The sequence below is a fragment of the Ipomoea nil genome, unplaced genomic scaffold (assembly GCF_001879475.1).
Source record: "Ipomoea nil cultivar Tokyo-kokei standard unplaced genomic scaffold, Asagao_1.1 scaffold3069, whole genome shotgun sequence".
Lineage (NCBI taxonomy): Eukaryota > Viridiplantae > Streptophyta > Magnoliopsida > Solanales > Convolvulaceae > Ipomoea > Ipomoea nil.
The window spans coordinates 5,147,560-5,173,989 of record NW_017619497.1 but is presented as its reverse complement, the minus strand read 5'-3'; the positions used below and the strand labels follow the sequence as shown (position 1 = coordinate 5,173,989).

Here is a 26,430-nt window from a genome sequence, read left to right as displayed (position 1 = left end):
TTTCATGATGAACAACTCTTTTCCAATTGATATATCAATAGATCAATAGACAATATATCATTATTCCTCGTATTCATAAACTTGTCATTTTCTATTACTCCGAATTTAATATGTTAACTGTTCTAAAATTACAAAACAATGTAACAGAAGATGTAATTTTACAAAACAATACAAAAGCTATTCACTCCTAACAATTCAGAACCAATTACCAGTGGAGTGTAGAAGAGAAGAAAAAGGTTGTAACTTTGACTAACCTATGAAGATTACATATACAGTACAATTATATCAATATAGCATATCCTTTTGTGTAAGAGTGAACATCCCTGACCCATAAGTAGAACGAATGGTATCAGCCAACAGAGGGAATTGCAGAAATGCAAACAATGTTACAGGAAGGCAGGCAACTAATTCAACTGGCAACACAACCCATGCTAACTGTCTCCTTAGTACAATCGAAAAGCTTGAGCCAAATGCCACCAGCATTGCTGTTATGGAGAGGAAGAGCGTTGCAAGCCCGAAAACCAACCTCTTTGGCAATGTACTCACGAAATCTTCTTCAGCATAGCGTGACGTTAGGATGGACAAGAACATCAGTATAGAAGTGACCGAAGAAAACAGGGCGATGGCATCTGATACTGCGAAAGCAACAAACAACTTGTCTTGGAGGAAAATCGGGTTCCCTGTCTCGTTGTTATTCCCTCCTGGAACTGTAAGGATTGCTGCAAACATGATTGTTGTAATCAGGGTAGCAACAAGCATGCATGATGATGCAGTGTCCTTCATCCACTTTTCTCCTTGTTTGACTAAACTTTTGTGTTGCTCGGTGAACAACATCCGTGGTGTTTGCCCTCCTGAATCTTTCATCTCCTTGTACGATGGCTGCACAATTTTCTCCACTTCCTATAAGTGCTCACAATATGTTGAAAAGTTAATGAAAATTTAGACATTTGACTATTAAGTAAACGTTCAGTTTTACTATCAGCTTAAACTTTTAGTTAAAATGGATCACCTTAAACCACAGCAACTCGCGTTGCATCTGGAGTGCAGCCCCTGAGACAATGTTAAGTCGATTTGAAGGGGCGATTTTTGCAGCCAAGTGTAACATGTTCTCGTTGTCAGTACTTAGATATGACGCGATTATATCCTTGTGCGCTCCTATGTTGTAGATGAGTCTAAAGATGTTTTCCTGACGGTGAACCACAGCAATGTGGAAAACACTTTGGCTTTGCTCATTCACCTTCCATATTAGATCAGGATACGAGCGAATGAGCTGCACAACAAACTGAATGTTCCCTAATTCTGCTGCGACGAACAATGGATTGAAAGGAGTTTTGAGCAAGTCCCCAAGTTGTGAGCGGCTCAACAAAACCGCTTGTTCCCATGAGCAATGAAACAACTCAAGTGCTTCCATGCACATTAACTTTCTTTTCTTCATATCTGCCACTCCTAATGGTAGAAAACAGATGAAACAGTCATTTTACTTTAAAGTTGCAGAGGATTAGGGGAAAATCAAGACCATATTCTGTGTTTTGTACCAAATAATTCTTGCAGATACCCAAGTAGTCTAGTATGGAATGGATGAGCTGCATTTCCAAAACAATTCTATGGTCAATTTTTTGTACTATGACTTCAAGAATATATGATAACTGTTACATGAAATCTAACACTGTAATATGTTCAAACCTACCTTCAATGTACTTGTTGTCATGGGAGCTGTGGCTGAATTTGCTCTGAGGATGGACAGAAATACCTGTAACTTGGTAATTATCCATAAGGAGTTTTTTCCACTTTTGATCCTATGACTTTAGGATCTCCGTCAACTTGAGTTTATAACTTTCATTCCCAACAACTTGGGTTTATAACTTTCGCTGAGCACTTTTGCTCACTATTGTATCTCTTTTGTTAAACGTTCTGCGAACCGGACGGCTCATATCCTTGCAAGGGAGTCCGTTTCTATGTCTGAACCTACGGAGTGGCTTCATGTCCCTCCCTCTTTCATTTGTAATGCTCTTTCCTATGACTTAATATAAGTTCGTTGTTTGCTTTCAAAAAAAAACTTTCATTTCCAACATAATAATGCTGGAATTTGAATTTTTTTTTCTTCCAAATTCGGTCATCCCGACCTCGTGCCCGATGAAAACTCACCGGAATCTATAAATTGTCATGACATTAAGGGTAAAAATGTCTTTTGGCAAAGCTCCACTTCTCAAAATTCTTCCACCTTACGATTCTCGATTTGACCGAGAAGTGGAGCTACGCTTGTCTCCACGTAAGGTGGATGGTTAGCTTGTCAATTTGATTGAGAGGTGGAGCTTTGTCAAAAGACATTTTTACCTATAATGGCAGGACAGTTTACCTTTAATGGCACAATAGTTTATAGATTTCGGTGAATTTTCATAGGCATGTGGTCGGAAGGACCAAATCTTTAAAAAAAAATAAAAAAAAATCAAAGTCTAGCACTATTTATGTCAGAAATAAAAGTTGTGAACCCAAGTTACGTAAACTCTAAAGTCATAGGACCAAAAGTGAAAAAAAAAAATTATCCATAAGTAACTTGATGTGGATTATGGATTATGCTCAATAGGGATCGCAATGAGTCCGGATGGCTACAACCATCATCCCACCATCCCATTCACTTTATATTTTCTTCACTCACTCCGACTCCTAATTCACCCTTCATCCCACCTAATGTGGGACTGTGGGTACACACAATGGATTCAACTTATTATCTTATTAAAAAACTAATAATAATTTTTTAATTATTTAGACATAATAAAATAACAAAATTCAATAATTATAATAAAATATAAAATATTCAAATATAATAACTAAACTGTTAATTTTGTCTAAATAAATTTATTAATTTAAAACTAAAAATAGTAAAATGTTAACTACAATTATAACATTTTTTAGAATTAACTACATAGCAATACTTATTTTGCTATATATATGGTGGTTCGGATAGAGTTTTATGCAGGTTGTGTATATAAAACATGCATTTAACCTGACCGACATGGAATTCACTTTTTTAAGATTTACCACCCACTTTAACCCAATAAAATACAATCCAGGCAGAGTGGACGATTCTAGTGATATCCCTGAGAGGCCGGGATTGAAATTGTCATCCTTATGCTCAAGCAGTAATCAAACACCATCATTATAGCTTCTTAATTTGCAAGAATATAATATATATCATCTTGAAATGAAGTGCAGAAACTTACTTGTGTACATCCACTTCTGCCAGAGTCCAAGCCCATGTTTGCCAGAAAATGCTGAAGGCTTTCTTGCTAAGATATGGAGTACTGTCTCCCCATTTGGATCGCGCTCAATCGCCAGCCCAGGCTTCTGCATGAGAATATGCAGAGTGACATCTGCTGAAAATGGAACAAATTTACAGTGAAGAATAGTCCTGGTGCTCCATGACTAAACTTGTATAGTAGTTCAATTGCTATCTCCCAGCTAAAAACGTAAGTTGATATATAGTTGAATTGCACATATGTTTATATATTATATATATGCTCAACAATTATACATTGTGTCTTCTCACCAAGCAGATCAGAATTGATGGTCGCAATAAGAAGGCCAACATAATCCTCTTTATTGAGACACTGGCTATCAGTAACAGAATAAAGATACCACACCATCTCCCTGTGGCCTAACAATGCAGCCATGTGAAGAGGTGTGACTCCCTTGCTGCCCCTCACCACTGGCAAATCTGTGTTCTTTATCACCATAGTCTCCGCGATTCGTGTTATTCCAGACGCAGCGGCGAAACAAAGGGCTGTGTTATCATGCTTGTTTCTCAATGCCAAGTCCATTGGATCCATAAGCTCCACCAACTCTTCCACAAAGTGAATGTGGTTGGCTCCAGCAGCAATGTGAAGAGCTGTTTCCCACCCTTTGGAGATCCTGGCAGTAATTGCATCTGGGTGCAGACTGATGAATTCATTAGCTTTTTCCCAATCACCCTTGAGCGCAGCTTGGTATAGTGGAATGTACATGGCAAGGTTTGCAGATTGTGTCCCTGAATATAACAAGAATAAACCATAAACCAAAGATTTTTTTCCTTGCAGCCACTACCTAGAGTGTACAGGTAAACTCTACCTTGCCACCTTGACCTAGCGGACTATTAGCCTAGGTTGGTAAGGAGGATGTTAAGATTAACGAGAACAATAATGGTACAAAGTATGGTTATGCAATATGTTTACGTCCATGCGAGAGAGAATTAGTTTTTTTTTTTTTTTTTTTTAAATAATTTTGATGGTGATGAAAAACAAAGTTATAAGTATCATATTTATATGCAATACTAAATATGTACATATACAGGTGTACTATATTGTAGGGTCCGACATACACAATAGGGGAGAACCCATTGAAACTAAGAAGACTAATGCCTAAATCAAAGATTTTTTTACCCACAGCCATTACTTAGGGTGTGCCAGTAAACAATACCTTGTAACCCTATCGGACTATTAGCTTAGGTTGGTAGGGAGGATGTATGTTAAGATTGACGAGAACAATAAATGATAACAAAAGTAGAAAGTATATGGTTATGCTATTTTTTATTTGTAATGATCCTGGTGATGATAAAATAAGGTTATAAGCATCATATTTATATGTAATACTAAACATGTACATATACAGATGTATTATATCATATCGCAGGGTCTTACCCACTACATTTGTACATATAAAACATATACAATGAAAGATAACTTGTTGAAACTAAGAAGGCTTATGTCTAATATAAGTTGCTCCCTGTTGAGAGTATAACTTGTAATTACCAACTAAACTTGGCTGGGATGATAAATCAAAGATTTTCATATATATCTCAAAAGGATGACAAAAAAGGGTGGCAAATGATGGTTACTTGGTCTAGCAGGGAAAGAAGCGGCGGCGGGCCTGGCAGTCTCGTCTCGGAGGGGATTGGATGACGGCGGCGCCGCTGCTGCAGCGGCTTTGGATTGGGTGTGGTCATGGTGGGTAGTCTGTTGGAGTGAAATAACATGCTCCGCCGTTGAGATTGAGTTGTATACTTCGCTGCTTTCATTAGATGTCGGGTTTGAGGTTCTTCGGGGAAAACAAGATTGAATTGAAAGGGTGCGTTCAAGTTTCAACGTTCTCTGCAAACCATCCATGCCGCCTTCTTTTCAATTGGATCACTTAGAAAATTTCAAGCTGCAAGACAATGTCGTCGAGATTCCTAGCTAGGATAGCTACCTGGCTGGGTTTTACATTTATGGTAACTAAAGTCAACAGGTCCATTGACATCTGACGCGCTGCATGGAATTGAAGTAGCTTCACGTAACCTTCCTTGAAAACGACATTCTTGGCTTCCTGGAAACTCAAAACTGAACATCCACACTTCGATCAACTTCTTCCATCCTTACCCACTTCACCGGTAAATTATTGTGTGGACCACAGTCCAAAACGACTGTTGTTAAATTTTATGAGTTAAAATGATATATGTTATGAGTTAAGAATAATATAATATACATTATGTGTTAGAATAATGAAACTTTTGAGGTAAGATAATGTACTTTATGAGTTAAAATAATGTACATTATGCTTTGAAATAATGTACATTATAAGTTATAAAAATGTATGTTGCAGTGGGTCGCGTGAAAAAATTGTTTCACCCCACCGACCATGCCTCGACATGGGAGCCCGATTGACGATTTATATCATGGACCAGGGTCCATATAGCATTATGGACCCTAGATCGAAACGAGGTACATAATTCATACTCTAAGGTATAGGATTTCATAACATAAGATACAAAAAATCACAACACAAAGACAAATACACATGTTATATATTTACTTATTTTTCAAATATGAGTTAAGTACATAATTTATGTTTATAGGCACATACTTTCACAACACAAGACACATAAAGTCATGACATAAGACACAATTACTAATTTGTTTCAGGTACAGAATTCATACTCTTAAGGTACAGAATTTCATAACACAAGACACAAAAACTTACAACATAAAACACATATACATGGATCCACAATGCAATGTGAACCCTGGTCCATGGTATAAAGAATTAAGGATTGAGTCCGGCTAATCTTGGCCAACCAATATAATCCTTCAATCATTATTGTGTGGATCATACAGCTATGTAGACTATAGTATCAAATAATATACATTCAATACATAAATAATATATTTTTAATATATTAAAAATGTACATTATATTCAGGAAAGTAAATTATTTGAGTACTGAAAGTACATTATTTTATATAATGTATATTCAATACACAAATAATGTACTTTTAATATATTAAAAATGTACTTTTTATTATGATCGACATAACACTGTGTGGACCATGTAATTTACCCCGGCCCAATCCCTTAGTCGTTATATTATAGACATGCACCGCGGTCAAAAACGACGCCGTTTCTTTAAGTAAAGAAACGGCCCGCCGTTAGAGTTAACGGAGTCCGTTTGTTTAGTATATTAAACACCAACTGACACTACAGTATATCCAAACCGACACTGCAGTTATATCAAAATGATACTGTAGTTATAGTGAAATGAAACTGCAGTGTATATAAACTGAAACTGAATAACATTTCACATATTTGAGTGTATATTGTACAACGAAGCTGTAATTATATCAAAATGATCATGTAGTTGTGTTTTAATGAAACTATAGTGTATATAAAATAAAATTAAGTAACATTTTCACATATTTGAGTCTATAAATATCGAATGAAACTATAGTTATATCGAAATGAAACTGTAGTTGTATTCAACTGAAACTGCAGTGTATACAAAATGACACTGAATAACAGAGTTACTTTTTGCAAAAGGGTGCGAAACGGCGGAAATAAACACTGTTAATTTTCATTTAAAAAAAAAGACGCGCGGTGCATAATCGATTATGCACCGCGGTGCATAATATAATTTGCCCCAATCCCTACCACCACTCATTTTTATTGGCCCACAATGTCTTCTCTACTTTTGGCCCATAAAACAACTTCTCCCTCTTAGGACAATCATAATTCCGTGGGTAAAATAATGTATATTCATTACAAAAATAATGTACATTATACTCAGGAGATGTACATTATTTTTGTTCTGAATATACATTATATTGTATAATGTACATTCAATACAAAAATAATGTACATTTAATATATTAAAAATGTACTTTTTATTATAGTCCACATAACATTATGTGGACCATGGTCCACACAATAATTTGCCCTCTTAGGCCGCCCTGGGCAAATTATTCTGTGAAACATAAAAGAAAGTACATTTTTAATATACTAAAAGTATATTATTTGTGTATTGAATGTACATTATATACAATAATATACATTCAATACATAAATAATATATTTTCTCTGAATACAAAATACATTTTTAATATATTAAAAGTACATTATTTTTTAACTAAATATATATTATTTTATAGTATATGAAATATGGTCCACACAGCTTGTGTGGGCCATGGTCCACAAATAAGACCACCATGTTTTTTTCTATAGTCCATCAAGACCTTTAACACGGCGTTTGGTTGAAGGGAATTTAAATTCCCTTCCCACCTAATTTCAAAGGCCACAAAATTTCCTTGTTTGGTTGAAAGGAATTGCAATTCTATGGAATTGCAATTCCCCCATTTTCATGGAATTAAAATTCCATGTCCCCCCTGGGATTTTAATTCTTGGGATTTTAGGAAGAAAAAAAGATAGTGATGAGTCAAAACTACCCCTTCTTTTTTTAACCTAAAATTAATGCCTAACAACAACAATAGACATTTTTGACTTTGTACTACTTATTCCCTTTCAATTCCCATGTATACCAAACATTGGAATTGAAATTTTCAGTAATTCTATTCCCGTAAACCAAATACTGGAATTTAAATTCCACTTTATTCCTAGTAATTCATTTCCCATGGAATTATAATTTTTTTTCCACGTAATTCCCCCTCTCCAACCAAACGCCTTGTTAGTCTTATCACCAAAACCCCACCAATAAAGATGACCTCTTCTTAGGCATTAGGCTAAGACTCTACCAATAAAACTTGGCCCCAAGGCTCCATCATGTTTAATTTTGAACGTTTACTTATTTAAAGTAAATATTTCCATACATTATGTTTTGTTTTTTAAATAATGCTACGGAGTATGTTGTATTCTTTTAAATAATTTGTCTGCGGGAAACTTAAAAATCTGGGTTATATTTGAGTGGGTTGAAAATTATAATTGTTACAGATGTTTGATATTAGTATAGCATATCCTTATGTCTAAGAGTGAACATCCTGATCCATAACTGAAATGAATGGTATAAGAAATTGCAGAAATGTAAACAATGTTACAGGAAGGCTGGCAATTAATTCCATTGGCAACAAAATCCATGCTAACGGCCCCCTTAGTACAATCGAAAAGCTTGAACTAAATGCTACCACCATTGCTGTTATGGAGAGGAAGAGCGTTGCGAGCCCGAAACCCAACATCTTTGACAATGTACTCACGAAATCTTCTCCTGCATAGCGCGACGTTATGATGGACAAGAACATCAGTGTAGAAGTGACAGAAAAAAATAGGGCTATGGCATCTGATACTGCAAAAAATAATGAACAACTTGTCTTGGAGGAAAATCGGGTTCCTTGTCCCGTTGTTATCCCCTCCTGGAACTGTTAGGATTGTTGAATTGCAAACATGATTGTTGTAATCAGGGTAGCAACAAGCATGCATGATGATGCAGTGCCCTTCATCCATTTTTCTCCTTGTTTGACTAGATTTTTATGTTGCTCGGTGAACAACATATGTGGTGTTTGTCCTCCTGAATCTTTCATCTTCTTGTATGATAGCTGCACAATTTTCGTCACTTCCTATAAGTGCTCAGATAAGAGGAATACAGTGTTACAAAATGTGGAAAAGTTAATGAAAATTTAAACATATTGACTGTGCGGCAATCACCTTAAACCACAACAATTCGCGTTGCATCTGGAGTGCAGCCCCTGAAACAATGTTAAGTCGATTTGAAGGGGCGATTTTTGCAGCCAAAGTGTAACATGTTCTCATTGTCAGTATTCTATGTTCCCCTCCCAATAAAAGCAACCTATTGACTAAGCAACCTAGATGGTTTAAGTCCTTATGGTCTTTTACAGGCAAAGGTCACAAGACGAAATTTACCCGTGCGCTGTGACGGGTAATCATCAGTAACTCCAAATTATCCGCTACATCACAACACCATTGACTTTCATTTGCAGAGACCAATAACCTTATAACAATACAACTCAAACGTCCACATCTACATTAGACAAAGCAACCTTACAAACTTGCAAACAATGTTACAGGAAGGCGGACAACTAATTCCACTGGCAACAAAATCCATGCTAACTGCCCCCTTAGTACAATCGAAAAGCTTGAACTTAATGCTACCACCACTGCTGTTATGGAGAGGAAGAGCGTTGCGAGCCCGAAACCCAACATCTTTGGCAATGTACTCACGAAATCTTCTTCTGCATAGCGCGACGTTATGATGGACAAGAACATCAGTGTAGAAGTGATAAGAGAAAATAGGGCTATGGCGTCTGATACTGCAAAAATAATGAACAACTTGTCTTGGAGGAAAATCGGATTCCTTGTCCCGTTGTTATCCCCTCCTGGAACTGTTAGGATTGTTGCAAACATGATTGTTGTAATCAGGGTAGCAACAAGCATGCATGATGATGCAGTGCCCTACATCCATTTTTCTCCTTGTTTGACTAGATTTTTATGTTGCTCGGTGAACAGCATCTGTGGTGTTTGCCCTCCTGAATCTTTCATCTCCTTGTATGATAGCTGCACAATTTTCGTCACTTTCTATAAGTGCTCAGATAAGAGGAATACAATGTTACAAAATGTGGAAAAGTTAATGAAAATTTAAACATTTTACTATGCAACAATCACCTTAAACCACAACAATTCGCGTTGCATCTGGAGTGCAGCCCCTGAAACAATGTTAAGTCGATTTGAAGGGGCGATTTTGCAGCCAAGTGTAACATGTTCTCATTGTCAGTACTTAGATACGACGCGATTAGATCCTTGTGTGCTCCTATGCTATAGATGAGCCTGAAGACCTTTTCCTGACGGTGAATGACAACAATGTGGAAAACACTTTGGCGTTGCTCATTTACCTTCCATATCATATCAGGATAAGAGCGAATAAGATGGAGAACAAACTGAATGTTTCCTAATTCAGCTGCAACGAACAATGGATTGAAAGGCCTTTTGAGCAAGTTCCCAGTTTGTGAGCAGCTCAACAAAAGCACATGCTCCCATGAACACTTAAACAACTCAAGCCAGGTTGTAGATACCCATGTAGTCTAGCAATGAATGGATGAACTGCAGTTTCCTGTTTGGTAAAATAGTTAGCGTATAGGTCAATTTTGGCTTATTTGACCATTATTAGTTGTTTGACTTGGTTTAAAAATCATTATAATTGTTTGGTTAATTAGCTTTTTGTACTCCAAAATGCTAAAATTGAAAAAGCTACTTAAAGCAACTTTTTCAATTAGATTTTTGAGAAAATAAATTATACCGAACAACTAATAGCTAATTTACCAAACACATTTCTACAATCAGCTAATGTTATCAACTAGTTATATCCACTAATTAACCCAATCAGCTATTAGCCATTTACCAAACAGGGCCGAAATCTCAACAGCGTAATATGTTCACAACTATCTTTAGTGTATTTTTTGTAATTGGGATCAAACTCATCAGAGCTGTGGATGAACAGAGATACCTGTTAAAATTGGGATCAAATATCAGTTAAACCAATAACCATTCCCTGACTAAATTGTGTTCATTTTCTCTATTTGCTTTACTCCTAAGTCATAACTTTATCAATAGTTAACAAACACAACAGATAGAGATTAATTTTGTTGTCCAGTAACTTATATTATTGTCTTTCTATTTAATCTGCAAGAATATAACCTTGAGATAAAGTGCAGAAACTTACTTATGTATATCTATTTCTGCAAGACTCCAAGCCCGTGTTTGCCAGAAAATGCCAAAGGCTTTCTTGCTAAGATATGGAGTCCTAGCTCCCCATTTGGATCGCGTTCAATTGCCAGTTCAGGCTAGTTATGAAGTATATCCAGGGTAACATCTATTGGAAATGGAACAAATTCATTAAGCAATATATATTGAAGCAAAGTCCTCAAACAAATAAAGTATACATTAGTGCCTTCTCACCAAACAGATCATAATTGATAGTTGCAATAGAAAGTCCAACATAATCATCTCTACTAAGACAACAATGATCAGTAACAGTATAAAGATACCACACCATCTCTCTATGACCTAACAATGCAGCCATGTGAAGAGGTGTCACCCCCTTGCTGCCACTCACCACTGACAAATTTTTGTTCTCTGATACCATAATCTCCACATTTCTTTTTATTCCAGATGCAGCAGCAAAACACTCTGGAGTGCAGCTTGGCATAGAGGAATGTTAGGCATCGTTTGACTGAGAAACTGTAGTTAACTCATCCTTCAACGGTGTCATGAAGGACTTTCCGGAGGCCTTCTGTAGCTTGTTGGCCAAAGTGTTGGACGCATGTCTTCCCAATCGTCCAAAAAGTTCAAAGCTTCTATCATGTTTTCTTGCAGACAACTAGCCTTTGATCACCCCCAAACTTCAACACCAAATCAAGGTCATCATCGTGAAGCTCCTTCAAAACGAAACAAACAGGTCAGCGCTCAAAACCCATTGAATCTGCATTTCAAGACTGGGTTTGGTATACCTTTCTCCAAGAATGAGTAGTTGGAAGTGGTAACGGTCATATCACAATATTTATCTTTTCCCGACAATGTAAGTGGTATCTTTCTGGGGAATGATCCCCAAATACCCTATTATTTTAGTCCCTTTGTTGATGTTTTGTGAGGGATTTCAGAAGTTAATGGAGTAGAACAATAGAAACGATAAAAGAGTGAGAGTCGCAATCGTTGCGGCCGTAGTAAAATTGATTTTGCATTTAGCTACACTATCCAAAGACGACACTAATTCCAGTTTTTTGACCCAAATGATTATCGAGTTGAATGATATTGTTTCCAGTGACTATATTACATGTTATATTCTTAACTGATCAACAGGTTATTAGTTATGATTTGTATTAGTCCTTAGCAGACTAAAAAGTCTATTCAGCCCTCTTTCTAAACTTTTTAACTTCCTCGGGACAAAAAAATGGTATCAGAGCAGTTGTTTGTGGTATCAGAGAAGTTGTTTGTGGTATCAGAGCAGTTGTTCGATTCGACGTGTGGGATTGGCCACTACAAACAACAACTAAAAATAAGCGCTTAAGGAACAACGAAAATACAGACCCACACGTTGGTAATGATATCTCCTGGAGTTTATTAACTAACCATATATATTATTTTTATTTTTATTTACTATTTTTATCATATAAATGTCTTTTGCCTTCTCCTATAAACACCACCACCACTACTTATTATTATTATTATTATTATTATTATTACAAATTGTATGTTTATTTTCCAACCACCTAAAAATATGATCGAAAAATGACATTTTTTCAATTTTTCATCAAAAGATTATGATGGGAAAATAGGTCGGAATTTCCGACCACCTTTACTTAGTGGTCGGAAATACCAACGACAAAGTAAAGGTGGTTGAAAAAAAAATTGGACAGTTTAAATTTTTTAAACTGGGTTGAGAATTTCCGCCAATCTTTCTAGTAGCCGTTTATTCCGATCACTTTTCAAAATTGGATGCTATTTCCGACCACCTCTCCGGTGGTCAGAAATAGCGACCAAGATTTTTCCGGATACCAAAAGTGGTCGGAATAAGGGCTTCCGACTTCATTTAAGATCACTTTTAGGTAGTCGAAAATTTCTTAATTTTCGACAGTGTAACCACAATATTCTAAGTTCGCCTCCCAGTAGAAGCAATCTATTGACTAAGCAACCTAGATGGTTTAAGTCCTTATGGAATTTTCAAGGAAAGGAAGAGTAGTAGCCTTACTTTAATTACGGATCTAGGAAATGAAGTAGAGAGTGTGTGTGGAGCAGTGGTTGAGCTGACAAGCTGGTGTTGGAAGGTATTGAGTGACGCCGTTGTAGCAGCAGCCACCTCGACATAATCGTGGTGGCTACTCAGCTGAAGTGAAATAAAATGTTCTGCCACCATTGAGGTTGGGGTTCCTATGTTACTGCTAGTCGTGGAAGAAGCACTGGAAGCCCTTTGCGGGAAGCATGCATGACTGGATTGAAAGGGTGTGTTCCAGTTTCAAAGTCTGCAACCGATCCATGTCGCCTTGTAATTTTCATTGCAAGGCGATACTCGACCACATTCTTCGCCTTATTTATTGTAAGCCAAGTTAAAGGTCTGGTGACGATATGCATGGAATCTTCTTGGCATGAAAACGCCATAAAACATGGGATTAATTTTCCTATTTTTGAGGTGTCCAAGACCCTATAAATAGGGATCTATGTAATGAAAGAAGATTTGAAATTTCCAAGAATTAAAAAGAAAAATATTATTTGGAAGGTGCTGCAAGAAAATTTCAAAATAGAGAAAATTGGTGTACTATCTGGAGAAATCAGCTCCACTTTATATTAGTATAAGCTGTGTTGAAATCTAGATTGGTTACAGTTTGTTTAATTAGTAGAATTAGTTCAAACTGTATTTGTAAACTTTTCCATAAAGTTGTTTTATGAGGTTAATGTTTAAATAAGTGGTAAACCTAGTTTCGTAATTCAAATGAACCTTAGCTTGTAATTGTAAAAATCACGGGTTGATCTTGAGTGAAAAAAAATTTGAGCGTGGCCCCGCATATTATGATGTGTTCTCCAACTACGTTGTCAAATTCAGTTGTGTGCTTACTTAGGTGATTCATTTACTACTTTATATTGTGTATGGGTTTTAATTTGGTGTGTATTATAAAATGAACTTTTGTAATTTGCATGATGCATTTTTGAGTTAACTCGTTAAGAAATTAACCTCTTAGCGCATGCATATGTTTAATAGAACATGTTTAACCACATATCAAAATCTTCCTAATAGTTTCGAGTAAGTAAAAGTAAAGATCTATCAATAACATTTGTTTTTGTTTTTTCAAAAAAAAAAAAAAAAAAACTTTTGTTATACTTAATTTTTAAAGTACGGTAATTAAATTGATGAACTTAATGATACATAAATTAAAATGAATATTTTATATTAGTATAAATTAAACTTAATACAATTTCTATAATTTAATTAACGGATTTCAATTATAATGAGATGGGATTAGGGGATTATTCATTTATTCTCATGAAGCCGGAGTGAAAAATAGATAATACCAATTGATGGAGATCGAGATAATTTTAGCGTATTTTTAAGTTTGACTATTGCTTAATTTTTGAATGGATAATGTATTTATTAATGTTATTTTATAATTTAGAAAATGTTTAATAAATGTTAAAGAAAGAATAGTATAATGAATCAATTTACTAAAATTTTGAACCAATGGCCTCGTTTTAGTTTTATCATTCAATTTACTGCCATGGATTACAACCGTTCTTTGTATTTTTCAAAAGTATTCTTTCTTTTTTTTTTAATTTTTTAAAAAGAGTTCATATTTTTATATTTACAATTCATTAAATATTTTCTTTATATTCTTATAGTTCATTCTCAAAATAGAATATAGTATTAAAAATAACATTTAATTATATTTTTAAAAAAAACTTTTACGAGATATATGGTGTCAACTTTGTAAAAATTGCAAATTTTACAATCTTAATCTTAATATGAAAATAGACATGTTAAATTGTTAATTTATAATTTACACACAACGTTTTATGATTCAATTTAATGCAAACAATTAGGGTCCGTTTAGAAAGCAGAAAAATAACTTCTGAAAAATATTTTCTGAAAAATGAGTCATTTTTCGAAAAACGTTTCCTTTCTCGTGTTTGGCTGCACAACAGAAAACTGTCTTTGTGTGTTTGGCTTATTTTCTGGAAAATGATGTAGAATTGTATGATTAAACATTTTATATAATTAATTATTTTGTTTAAAATATATTAAATTTACAATAATATTATAAATAATAATATTATATATTTTTTTAAATTAAATAATATTATTTATTAAAAAATTTAAAAAAATAACAAAAAAAAATGACGGAAACCACAGAGTATAACTCTCTGGTTTCCGCCGTTCTCTCTGGTTTCGCCGGAAACCAGAGAGGATTGCTATCTGGTGTCCGCCATGGTCCCGGCCGCGAGGCACGGCGCGTCAGGTGCGAACGCCGCCGACGTCGATCTGTTCACCGCCTTCACAATCACCATGGCTCACGATCAATCCAACAACGAAGATGTCCTCATGATCAATCCAGGGTTGGGTTTGAGAATTGGGGGGAATTCACAGTGTTAGTTGTTGTTGTAGATAGAAACGACGGTGGTTGTTGTTGTAGACAGAGACAAAGGTGGTTGTTGTTGTAGACAGACGAAGGTGGTTGTTGTTGTAGGCCAAAGAAGTCTTCCGGAAAATGACTTCCCCCAAAAAAAATTTGGGGAAGTCATTTTCCGGAAAGTTGAGCTCATTTTCCATTGATCATGCCTCATTTTCCTTTGACTTCTCATTTTCCCTAGCCAAACACCAAAAATCATTTTCCAGGTTTCCAAACACACCCTTAATGTAAAACGTAGAAAATTGTCTGTACTGGATTACGATCGCTTCTAGCTTAGTAGCCACTCAATCATTATTCTACAGATATACACATTTGTGTGAATCATAAATAAAAAAATATTTCGCATACTTTTAATATATTAAAAGTAAATTATTTATATACATAAATATATTATTTAAAAGTACATATTATATATATATATATATATATATATATATATATATATATATAGTTAATCAACGATTTGGTCCCTCAGTTATTGCCAAACTGTGAATGTTGTCCTTTAATTCCTTAATCATCGATTTAGTCCCCGAAAAAAACTGTTTTTAGTCATTTTAGTCCCTCCGTCCGTTTTCCGGCTACACTCCGATTAGGCCTCCGATTTACCAGGGTCATTTTTGTCATTTCATTTGTTCATTTGCTTCGTTCAAAAGGGGCTTATTACACTTAGTACAGTAGGTAGAGTGTCCTTAAGACAGTGGGAGCAAAATCTACAAAATCCTTGCAAAATCCAACGAAAATCTACCAAACCAGAGCAAAATCGCATGAATTGGAGCAAATTCGAAGGTATTGGAGCAACACCATGACGAGTCGGAGGATTAATGGCTTTGCTGTGACGCCAAATTGTAAGTTTTTGAATTTAGGGTTTTTTTTTTTTGGAAGATTACGTTTTTTTTAGACATAGAACCTTTACATGAGGAATTTTGTTATCAGGTACATTTGGTACTTGTAGTTGCTGTTGTTGTTGCATTTACTATTGTTAGGTCCACCAGTGCATTAATGTTTGTTTATGATAGTTGTTTGGGGGACCCGGTTTTAAGCTTTTGGTGTGATTATTGTTTGCTTTGTATATACATATTTTGGAGGTGGGGACCATGTGCAGGTAGACAGTGCTGCCTTTACAGGAGCACTTTGTTTAACAATGGGGACCATGTACTTATTTTTTTGTCTGTAATGTCTATGTATGTCTTTTTTTATTTTATTTTTTTAAACTTTTCTTGATTATTATATCTTTATTTGATATAGATGATGGTGAGGAAGAATCTGTGTTTACAATAAAATTGCATATTGGTGGGGATTTGGTATTGAAACCTAGGATTAGTTATGAAAATGGGATAGTGGAGTACTTTGACCATTTTAACTGTGATGAAGGTAGTATTGAAGATTTGAGAAGGATGGTGAGAATGCTTAGGTTTTGTGACAAAAAAGTGCAGTTTTGGTATAAGGTTGTGCACAGAAGAAAACCTACAGTTTTAAGGATAAATAGTGATGCTGATATCCTAGGGTTGATTACTGAAATTCCAGTGAACAAAGAGGTTGATATATATGTAGAGCATTTGCATGAAAATCAATGGGACAATGATGTAGAAATCTCTAGGGAACTAGGAGATGATGTGTTATTGCATGATGAAGAAGGTGATTCTGATGAAGGAGTTGATTCTGATGAAGGAGGGGATGAAGGAGGACCTGATGTGTTTCCAGTTGATGTAAACAATCTTAAGGATACTGGTAATAGTACACAACCAAAGGGGATAGAGGATATTGTGGAGATTGACTGTAATTTGTCTGAACAAGTACTAAGAAGTTTGTGTGATTCTGATTCAGATGGCCAAGTTGTTGGGCCACTAAATGTGTTTGAAGAGAGACTTCTTAAAAAGGAAGGGTTTAAATTTGTGATTGGAATGGTGTTTACTTGTTCTAAACAGTTCAAGTGGGCAATTCAGTACCATGAAAGTGTGAGGCAGAAAGATGTGATGTTCAAGAAGAATGAGGCTAGAAGAGTTAGGGTAGTGTGTAGACACAATAAAATCTGCAAGTGGTCTATTTTTGCTTCAAAAAGTAATCCATCTTCTCCATTTACTATCAAGAATTACAACTCTGTACACACCTGTGGGAATCAAGATGAAAACAAGGTTGTAACTTCTGGATTTCTAGCAAAAATTTTTAAGGATGATTTCAGGATGAATGCAGAATGGGGTAGAGGACCATTTCAGGAGCATGTGAAGTCTAAGTTTAACTGCCAGCTAACTAGAAACCAAGCCTATTTGGCCAAAAAGAAAGCTTTAAAGCAATTGGATGGACAGGACTCAGAACAGTTCAAGCTATTGAATGATTACTGTGAAGAGCTGAAAAGAAGTGAATGGAACCACTGTCAAAATGAAGTTAGACAGTGAATTTATAGTGAATGGAAGGCCTAGGTTTGTAAGGCTTTACATTTGCTTTGGAGCATGCAAGGAAGGATTTGTGAGAGGGTGTAGACCTATTATTGGGCTTGATGGCTGCCACCTAAAGGGTCCTCAAAGAGGAGGGCAACTACTCAGTGCTATAGGTGTAGATGGTGATAATAGCATTTTCCCAGTGACATTTGCTGTTGTGGAGGGTGAGTTGAAGGAGTCATGGACTTGATTTTTAGGGTTATTAGACAGTGACTTAAATCTCAGTAATAACCCTGGTGCTTGGACAATCATTTCTGATAAACAAAAAGGTTTAATACCTGCTGTGGAGGAATTATTTCCAGGGCTTGAGCATAGGTTTTGTGCAAGGCATTTACATGCAAATTTTTTGAAGGATGGTTTTACAGGTCACCAACTGAAAATGCTATTCTGGGCAGTGTGTAAGGCTACTACTGAGGCTGAATTTCATGCTAAAATGGAGGAGCTTAAATTAGAAAATCCTAAAGCTTTTGATTGGCTAAGTGCAAGAGATCCAAAACACTACTGTAGGGCCTTTTTCAGCACATTCCCAAAATCAGATATGCTTCTAAATAATGTGTGTGAAGTCTGGAACAGTTGCATTTTAAATTTCAGGAATAAGCCAATCCAAACCATGGTTGAAAAGATAAGGTTGTATTTGATGACTAGGATGCAAAAGAATAGGGACAGAATGAGTTCTCATCCATTCAAGGTGTGCCCAAGAATTATGAAAATAATTGAAGAAGGGAAAGATATGTCTGCCAGATTCAATGCATATAAAGCAGTTGGTGAAATTTATCAAGTGGATGATGACAACTTCAAGCCTTTCAAGGTTGATCTAGGTGGTAGGCAGTGTAGTTGCAGAAGATGGGACCTCACTGGCATCCCTTGTACACATGCCATTGCAGCTATAAGGAAACAAGGTGATCATCCAGAAGATTATGTCCATGCATGTTTTACAGTGGAGTACTATATGAGAGCATATGGTCCTGCAATCTTGCCTATCCGAGCTCCAGAATTATGGCCCAAAACTAATCTACCACCTCCAATCCCACCAAAATATAAAGCACAACCAGAGAGACCAAAAAAAGAAGAGAAAGATAGACTCAATTGTTGAAAAGCCAATAAAACAAAAGGTACAAAAAAGGGTGAAGTTAAAAAGTGACATCTGTGTGGCATGAGTGGTCATAATAGGGCAACTTGCAAGGGTAAAGGAAAACAGGTAATGCTTAACTGTTTTTCTTAACTGTCTATTAATAATTTTCCTATACTCATGTATTTATTCCTTGAAGGCACAAGAACCAGAGGCAGTTTTGGACAATGAAGAGCAGCATGGAGTTGATGAGCATGAGCAACAACATGAATTCCAAGATGTGGCTGTTGAGACACAAGTTCCAGAATTTGTGCTAACTGAAATGGTAAGTACACTTGGACATAAATCTTTAATATAAATTGTTGTTTATTAATGTTTTTTGCTCATATTGTCAGGCATTAATGTCATCCCAACCATCACAACCACTTGAAGGAAGCAATGTGATCCCAACCATCTCAAACTTTATCTCATCACACATCTCATCCACCACTGCTGTTGAGCATGAGATTACTACTAGAAGGAAGAAATATGTAACTGTTGGAGGCCTTAAAAACATGAAGAAAAAGTGAAGATGTTGTATTTTGTAATGCTTTTTGTAAGAAAGAGTAAACAAACTGCTTTTTGTAATGGTAGTCTGATAGCTAGGGTGCAAACTCTATTTTGTATTTGGTGTTAATGTTAAGTTTGTTTGTATTTTGTAATGCTAGCCACTGTTGTGCAAAGTCTAAGTAGTGTTCAAATGAAATTTGTGCATTCTGTAAACAATATTCAAGTAAATGAAGTTTGTTTACTCTTTCTATAATGCTTTGTTGGTATTCAGTGCTCACTGTAATGGTCTGATTTGGAAAATTCTGTGTCAAATGGTATTCAGTGCTCAGTGTTCAAATGGTATTCAGTGCTCACTGTAAGTTGGCAGTGTGTAAACTACATAATGCTCACTGTAATGGTGTGTATCTGTGCTAATTGGAAAATTCAGTGTGTAATGGTCTGATTTGGAAGTGTGTAAGTTGACAGTGTGTAAACTACAAAATGGTCACTGGAAACAACCAAAATGCTCACTGTAAACTGGAAATAAAATACTTCATTATGAACTCATTACACCATTCAATTACTGGAAATAAAATACCACAAATTTAGTTCATTACATCATTCACTTGGTTAACTACTTGTGGACTAACATAAACTAAACCTACTTGAGCTGCAATAACCCTTTACTTGGTTCACCACTTCTCATCCAAATACTCATAACAAGGACTGCAAATACAACACCGAATCCAAATCCATACAAAAACTTCAAATTTGACTCCCAAATCTTCTTCTTAATTTCATGCTCCTTTTTCTCAATTGTAAATTGCAGCTTTTCAATTTCATGCTCATACTTATTTGCCCTCTTCAACAAACCTCTAAGCACATTTGTAACTCTTTCGGAGACATCATAATCCATCCATTCAAAATACCTGCAGCTGTCATTTCCCTAACCATACACCATTCAAAAATTCGATTTATTTAACAAGATTTAACCTAACAAATTTTAACATCGCAAATTTTACACTTACCCCGTATCTTGGACATGCCCTATATCTCTTCCCTGGGTTAGCATAACTCCATGACATCTTCATTGGAGCCAAAAATCCGCACCTACATCGCACCTCCGCCATAAATTCCGATGAAGAACTTTGGTTGCAAGACATTACCTCTTCCTTGCGAGTTTGCTCAGATTTGCGATTTTGGTTGTGAAATCCTCCCTTCTGTTGAACGATGAAGTGTAATAAGCCCCTTTTGAACAAAGCAAATGAACAAATGAAATGACAAAAATGACCCTGGTAAATCGGAGGCCTAACCGGAGTGTAGCCGGAAAACGGACGGAGGGACTGAAATGACTAAAAATAATTTTTTTCGGGGACTAAATCAATGATTAAGGAATTAAAGGACAACATTCACAGTTTGGCAATAACTGAGGGACCAAATTGTTGATTAACTCTCTCTCTCTCTCTCTCTCTCTCTCTATATATATATATATATATATATATATATATATATATATATATATATATATTATCAAATAATATACATTCAATATTTCAGTATACAAATAATATATTTTTAATATATTAAAAATATATATTACATTCATGATCCACACAATAATTTGTCGTAGTCACTAGCCACGTCCTACGTCAAACTACCACCTGGCAATGTTGACAAAGTCAACATCCACTGGTTTCTGTACCATTCCAGACATTTAATTTAGAATTTGCGATCAGAAATTCGACACATATACATACTATTTAAAAATTAGTAAGTCATAATTTTTGTTTTTGTTTTCTTTTCTTCTTCCTCTAAATTCAGGACACATGTTAACAGTTGTACTCGTTTAAGAACAATATAAAATTTTCAAATTTAAAATAAATGTCTTGCAAATTTTAAGCTTGTCTTTATAAGAGTAAATACTCAAAATGCTCCCTCGACTATAGTTAAATTTACAAATTGGTTCTCGACTTTCAATTTCAACCAATTAAGTCCTTAACTTTGTAATTTTAACACAATTTGGTCTTCTGTTTGTTGACTGTGATTTTTGAGGATATATATGTAATTTCATGGTTCATCGTCGGTTTTTTAAGATTCTGAGGATATATATGTAATTTCATGGTTCATCGTCGGTTTTTTAAGATTCTGGTTGCATTTCCAGACCACACTGTTACATTTGAATCCACTGCCGAAAGCAATCTACCAAATCCGGTCGCCTTTTTTCATCCTCCTTTTGGATTTAATGTAATTGAGTTCGTACCAGAGCAAAGAAGACGACGTGTTTCCGAACCAGTGCAACATCATCCTAGAGGCCTCCACGTGCTCCGATGAGAGTTGAAGGTTCTTCTGGATATCGTCGATCACAGTCAACAAACGGTCAAATAGATAGAGGACCAAATCGTTTCAAAATTACAAAGTTAAGGACCAAATCGTGTCAAAATTACAAAGTTAAGGACTTAATTGGTTGAAATTGAAAGTTAAGGACTAATTTGTAAATTTAGCTATAGTCGATGGACTATTTTGGGTATTTACTCTCTTTATAATTATATTATGATTAGTTCAAGAGAATGAAAAAAAAAAAAAAAAAAAAAAAAAAAAAAGTCAATTTTGTCTCTAGCTACATACAATTCCGATCCATGCATCCACAAACAGATATGATATACTATGAAAGATATACAATAAGTAGGGTTTTTATTGACATATTACATGAACAACACCGGCAATGGAAACTAACAAATTAAAGTCACTAAACCCACCACTCAAAAGAAGATGAAAATATAAAAATAAAAATAAAAAACATCGCAGGTCAATTATCAAAATGCTCTTTCACTACAATAACTTCGCCATCACTTTCAGTTTCGTCAAACAATATCCTTAATATTAAATTCGTACCATTTTTAATTATATATATTGTATTCATCAGAAGTATTATAATATGTACGAATTTAACTATCAAAGACATTATTAAGCGAATTTGAGAGAGTGTTGACGAAATTATTCTAATCTGGAGACAATTTCGATAATTTACTCTATCACCACAAATCCACAATATTTTTTATGCCTATGCTGGGGCAGGAGGAGTGAAGAAAGGAATGTTAGGGATAGGCGGCAAAGGTGGAAAGGGAGGGAGGCCAGGAATGCTAGGGAAGGGCAGTGGGGGAGGGAGTGGAAGTTGAGGAATCCCAGGAATTGGGGGTGGAAGTGGGAAATTAGGAAGTGGTGGGGTGGGAAATGGAAAGTTGGGAAGAGGCGGGGTAGGAAATGGAAAATTCGGAAGAGGCGGGGTAGGAAATGGAAAATTCGGAAAAGGTGGGGTGGGAGATGGAAGATCCGGAAGAGATGGGGTAGCGACCGGCAAAAAATCTTTCTCTTCACCCCAGTTAACCCTAACCCTACCACCCTCGCCACCATTATCTTCCGTATTCTTCTCCGCCGGTAGTTGACGAGAATCGCAGCAAGCAGCCATGAACACGGCGGCGACGACGGTTGCAGCGGCGAAGATAAAGATGGGATTTTGGAGATCCATTTTGGGTTTACTATAGCTTGCACAGTACATATATATGATGAAGTATGAATGAATACTTTGTGTTTGTGTATATATATAAAAGGAAATTAGGGTTTCTTGAGGTTTCTGGGACTTTGAAAACACAAATACTAGGAAGATGTGCCATGGTAATCATCATAAGATCAGAGAATTAATATAATGAGAGTAAATGAGCTGATGAGAACGAACATATTGAACAGTGAGCCAAGCTGATTCAAATGGCCATTAACTACCTAGCAGTGAGGCTAGGATGATCCACAACATTTGTCAACTTGTTTATAAATTAGAATCACGGACTTAGTTCACTCGTTCAATAGGTAGTATTAGAAAGAAAAGACTAATGTTTAAACATTGACAGTTACAAGTGGGCAGATCACTTGTGCGCATCAATATTTAGCTCTGTCTGCTGAATCATTGAGTCACCCTAATTTATATCTTCTAAATACTCGGTCAGGTTGCGCAAGTATAGGAGACCTTTAGAGTTGTGGGTTCAACCTTTTGAAGAGAAGAATAGTCCGTACCCGTTGGGTTTATGAAAAACAATTGAGAAGAAAATTAATTTAAATTTTAGGAAAAGTAAATTATTAGGAATAATACATAAGACCACAATTAAGCAAGGAGCCAAGGAAAGAATGAAAATTAGTAAGTATTTGTAGTATTATTTAGAAAATATAATAATTAAATTCATTTTAATTTTAAAAAAATGGTTCATATAAAGTTCTCTTGAAAATAAAATATTAAATCTCTAATATATTTATGTCACACGCAAACAATAAAATTTTCAAATGAGCTGCAAGCTTCTCTTTCATTGTTAGACATCTATCTTTACTTGATAGGGTTTCTTGTACGTTGCAACTTGCAAAGAAGATAAATAAGTAATCTGGTAAATTTTACAGATTTATATATTGTATTTATTTTCCTGATTTCAAGGATTCACAATTCTTGTTAATCAAAACGTACTTTTCAATTTATATCACACATGAGAATAATTTGTTCATCATTTAAATTGCTATGAAAGTATTAACTTTCATGACTACAAAACAACTTCAAAGTCTTTGGTTTAAAATTTAATTTTTGAAGGTAATGAAATGTTTTTAAAATTTACATATAACCTAAGAATGTAAGAAAAATGTAATTTTCATAAATATTAATATATTATCAAAAAAAGAATTAAAGAAAATTTATGAATTTCACATTCTTCTTACAAAATAAAATGAAAATAGTATAAAATTAAAAGACCCAATCATATAGTGCAATATCGTTCAAAAAAATAATAATTAAAAGCTAAGTTTAAAGTAGAATGTAAAACCACTCCATTTCCAATTATAATTTTGTAGCCCGGACATAGTTCAATTGGTCAACCAAGTCAAGATACTTTCACAAAGTTTGTCATTATTAACAACTATATGGTGCAGGTTTTGAACCTGGCCTACCAATATGCTCATGCAATAATTATAAATGACCTTAGTTCAAAAATGTTGCCTCCTTAATTTTAAAACTAAAGGTTCAATTTTTAGGTATACTACTGCAAATGAATATAGTCTTCAATACACTAAAAATGAATATTGAAAAAATAAATATTTAATATATTAAAAATGAACCTTTAATATCTACTATCTACTATACTAATAAGAACCCAAGAGAGTTAGGCCTATAATGGGTAGAAAAAATGGCGGTCAAATTTTTTTCTACTATACTAATAAGAGCCCAAGAGAGTTAGGCCTATAATGGGTAGAAAAAATGGCGGTCAAATTTTTTTCTACTATACTAATAAGAGCCCAAGAGAGTTAGGCCTATAATGGGTAGAAAAAATGGCGGTCAAATTTTTTAATCAAATGAATGGCTCAGATTGATCAGATTTTAATTTTATATACTAATAAGAGCCCAAGAGAGTTAGGCCTATAATGGGTAGAAAAAATGGCGGTCAAATTTTTTAATCAAATGAATGGCTCAGATTGATCAGATTTTAATTTTTCCTTGAGATTTCCTAATTTATCCTTAATGAATATGATTTATATATACTAATAAGAGCCCAAGAGAGTTAGGCCTATAATGGGTAGAAAAAATGGCGGTCAAATTTTTTAATCAAATGAATGGCTCAGATTGATCAGATTTTAATTTTTCCTTGAGATTTCCTAATTTATCCTTAATGAATATGATTATCCGTTAACTTTTCCGTTAAATATTATCTTTTCCGTTAGTTTCTGTTAGTTCACCGTTAACTTACTCATTGATTTCAATAAGAAAGGTCTTAGGTTCGAACCTCATCCCAATCAAAGTTGGCATAATTAATTAGTACTCTATTTAGAATTATGTGTTTACAATGTCTTTAGAATTACCAGGACTATGTGGTCCAATGGTACCCGGGTTGGACTTCCATTAGGAAGGTTGTGAGTTCAAGTCTCAGTGGAGGCGTTGCTAGCTCTTTGTGTTTCAGTAGGTTGGGAAAGTATATGAACAGATATTACAATGTAATAGAGCTAGTAGCATTCAAAAAAAAAAAGACAAATAATTTCATTAGTTATATTGTCTTTATTTTTTTCCAATATAAAAATTCTCTACATTCAAAATTCAAATTCATCAATTGATTATATTCGCTACATTGTCCCTACAATGTCTTTATTAAAAAAATTATTCATTATCAATAAATTAATTAAGAGAAATAATTTCATTAGTTATATTGTCTTTATTTTTCTCCAATGTAAAAATTCTTTACATTCAAATTCATCAATTGATTATATTCACAACATTATCTATTATCTTTTTTGTGTACTATTTTTTAATTAAATATCAAAGTTATAATACAAAATAATGATATATATTTTTTATATTCACTACATTGTTTCACTTTTTCGATTTGTTGACAAAGATAGTATTCAAATCACACAACAAATTGAAGTGAGAAACCACCTCGCAATGTCCTTGTTTGACAATCAGCAATTAGCGGTTAGCATTAGCGGATTATATTAACGGATTTGACAAGCGAATTATATCAATGATTGGTACCCTTTGCAACAAAAATACTTGTTACTATTTAAAAACAAATTAGTAACAATTATAATGAATCTCCTATATTACATTGTATTCATATACTATGAATTACATATTTAAATAAACAAATTAAACATAAATTACTTATGTTGAACTTCTCATTATAATCTTGCATTGATATACTTTCAAATATTTATTTAATTATAAACATTTGGTAGAAAAAATGACCGTCAAATTATTAAATCAAATGAATAGTTCAGATTGTTCAGATTTTAATTTTTCCTTGAGATTTTCTAATTTATCCTTAATTATATGATTATCCAAACCGTTAACTTTTCCATTAAGTACCGTTAATTCACCGTTAGTCTGATTCTAATATTAAAGTCTAATATAGAATTATAACTACAACATTAATCTAATTTTAATATTAAAGTTTTAATAGAAC

At 34.6% G+C, this 26,430-nt stretch overlaps 3 protein-coding genes, 1 long non-coding RNA gene and 1 pseudogene across 5 annotated transcripts; all 5 read right to left on the bottom strand.

Annotated features, from left to right (window-relative positions):
- Positions 1-222: 222 nt before the first annotated feature.
- On the bottom strand, positions 223-5,207 carry LOC109164588 (ankyrin repeat-containing protein NPR4-like). Of its 2 annotated transcripts, none has more exons than XM_019313098.1 (7): positions 4,871-5,207; positions 3,548-4,024; positions 3,222-3,371; positions 1,688-1,756; positions 1,536-1,583; positions 1,010-1,446; positions 223-900 (listed from the first exon to the last, which is right to left on the bottom strand). In XM_019313098.1, the coding sequence occupies exons 1-7, from the start codon at positions 5,136-5,138 to the stop codon at positions 286-288; spliced, it is 2,064 nt and encodes a 687-aa protein (XP_019168643.1). In that variant the 5' UTR covers positions 5,139-5,207; the 3' UTR covers positions 223-285. The 2 variants fall into 2 exon arrangements, with proteins under 2 accessions (XP_019168643.1, XP_019168644.1); XM_019313099.1 differs by having other exon boundaries at positions 1,688-1,750.
- A 3,201-nt stretch (positions 5,208-8,408) lies between these two features.
- On the bottom strand, positions 8,409-10,322 carry LOC109164786 (annotated as a pseudogene).
- Positions 10,323-10,731: 409 nt separating this feature from the next.
- On the bottom strand, positions 10,732-11,424 carry LOC109164590. Its single transcript, XR_002051427.1, has 3 exons — positions 11,202-11,424; positions 10,966-11,115; positions 10,732-10,749 (listed from the first exon to the last, which is right to left on the bottom strand). It is a non-coding gene; the product is annotated as an uncharacterized LOC109164590 (long non-coding RNA).
- An 8,687-nt stretch (positions 11,425-20,111) lies between these two features.
- On the bottom strand, positions 20,112-21,155 carry LOC109164785. Its single transcript, XM_019313334.1, has 3 exons — positions 21,112-21,155; positions 20,479-20,698; positions 20,112-20,396 (listed from the first exon to the last, which is right to left on the bottom strand). The coding sequence occupies exons 1-3, from the start codon at positions 21,153-21,155 to the stop codon at positions 20,112-20,114; spliced, it is 549 nt and encodes a 182-aa protein (XP_019168879.1).
- Positions 21,156-22,511: 1,356 nt separating this feature from the next.
- LOC109164784 (vegetative cell wall protein gp1-like) lies at positions 22,512-22,976 on the bottom strand. The gene has a single exon (XM_019313333.1). It carries the CDS (start codon positions 22,974-22,976, stop codon positions 22,512-22,514), a length of 465 nt encoding a protein of 154 aa, XP_019168878.1.
- Between the last annotated feature and the right edge of the window lie 3,454 nt (positions 22,977-26,430).

Excerpts from the sequence above, each read along its gene's own strand:
- LOC109164588 (XM_019313098.1), bottom strand. The coding sequence starts at position 5,138 with ATGGATGGTTTGCAGAGAACGTTGAAACTTGAACGCACCCTTTCAATT. Across the intron at positions 1,757-3,221 it reads GCAGAAGTGGATGTACACAA|TTACAGGTATTTCTGTCCAT; the intron begins GTAAGTTTCTGC and ends ATAATTACCAAG. Across the intron at positions 1,447-1,535 it reads GTATCTGCAAGAATTATTTG|GAGTGGCAGATATGAAGAAA; the intron begins GTACAAAACACA and ends TTCTACCATTAG.
- LOC109164785 (XM_019313334.1), bottom strand. The coding sequence starts at position 21,155 with ATGGTACAGAAACCAGTGGATGTTGACTTTGTCAACATTGCCAG. Across the intron at positions 20,699-21,111 it reads GACTTTGTCAACATTGCCAG|GGGCTTATTACACTTCATCG; the intron begins GTGGTAGTTTGA and ends TTTGTTCAAAAG. Across the intron at positions 20,397-20,478 it reads GGGCATGTCCAAGATACGGG|GGAAATGACAGCTGCAGGTA; the intron begins GTAAGTGTAAAA and ends GTGTATGGTTAG.
- LOC109164784 (XM_019313333.1), bottom strand. The coding sequence starts at position 22,976 with ATGGATCTCCAAAATCCCATCTTTATCTTCGCCGCTGCAACCGTCGTC.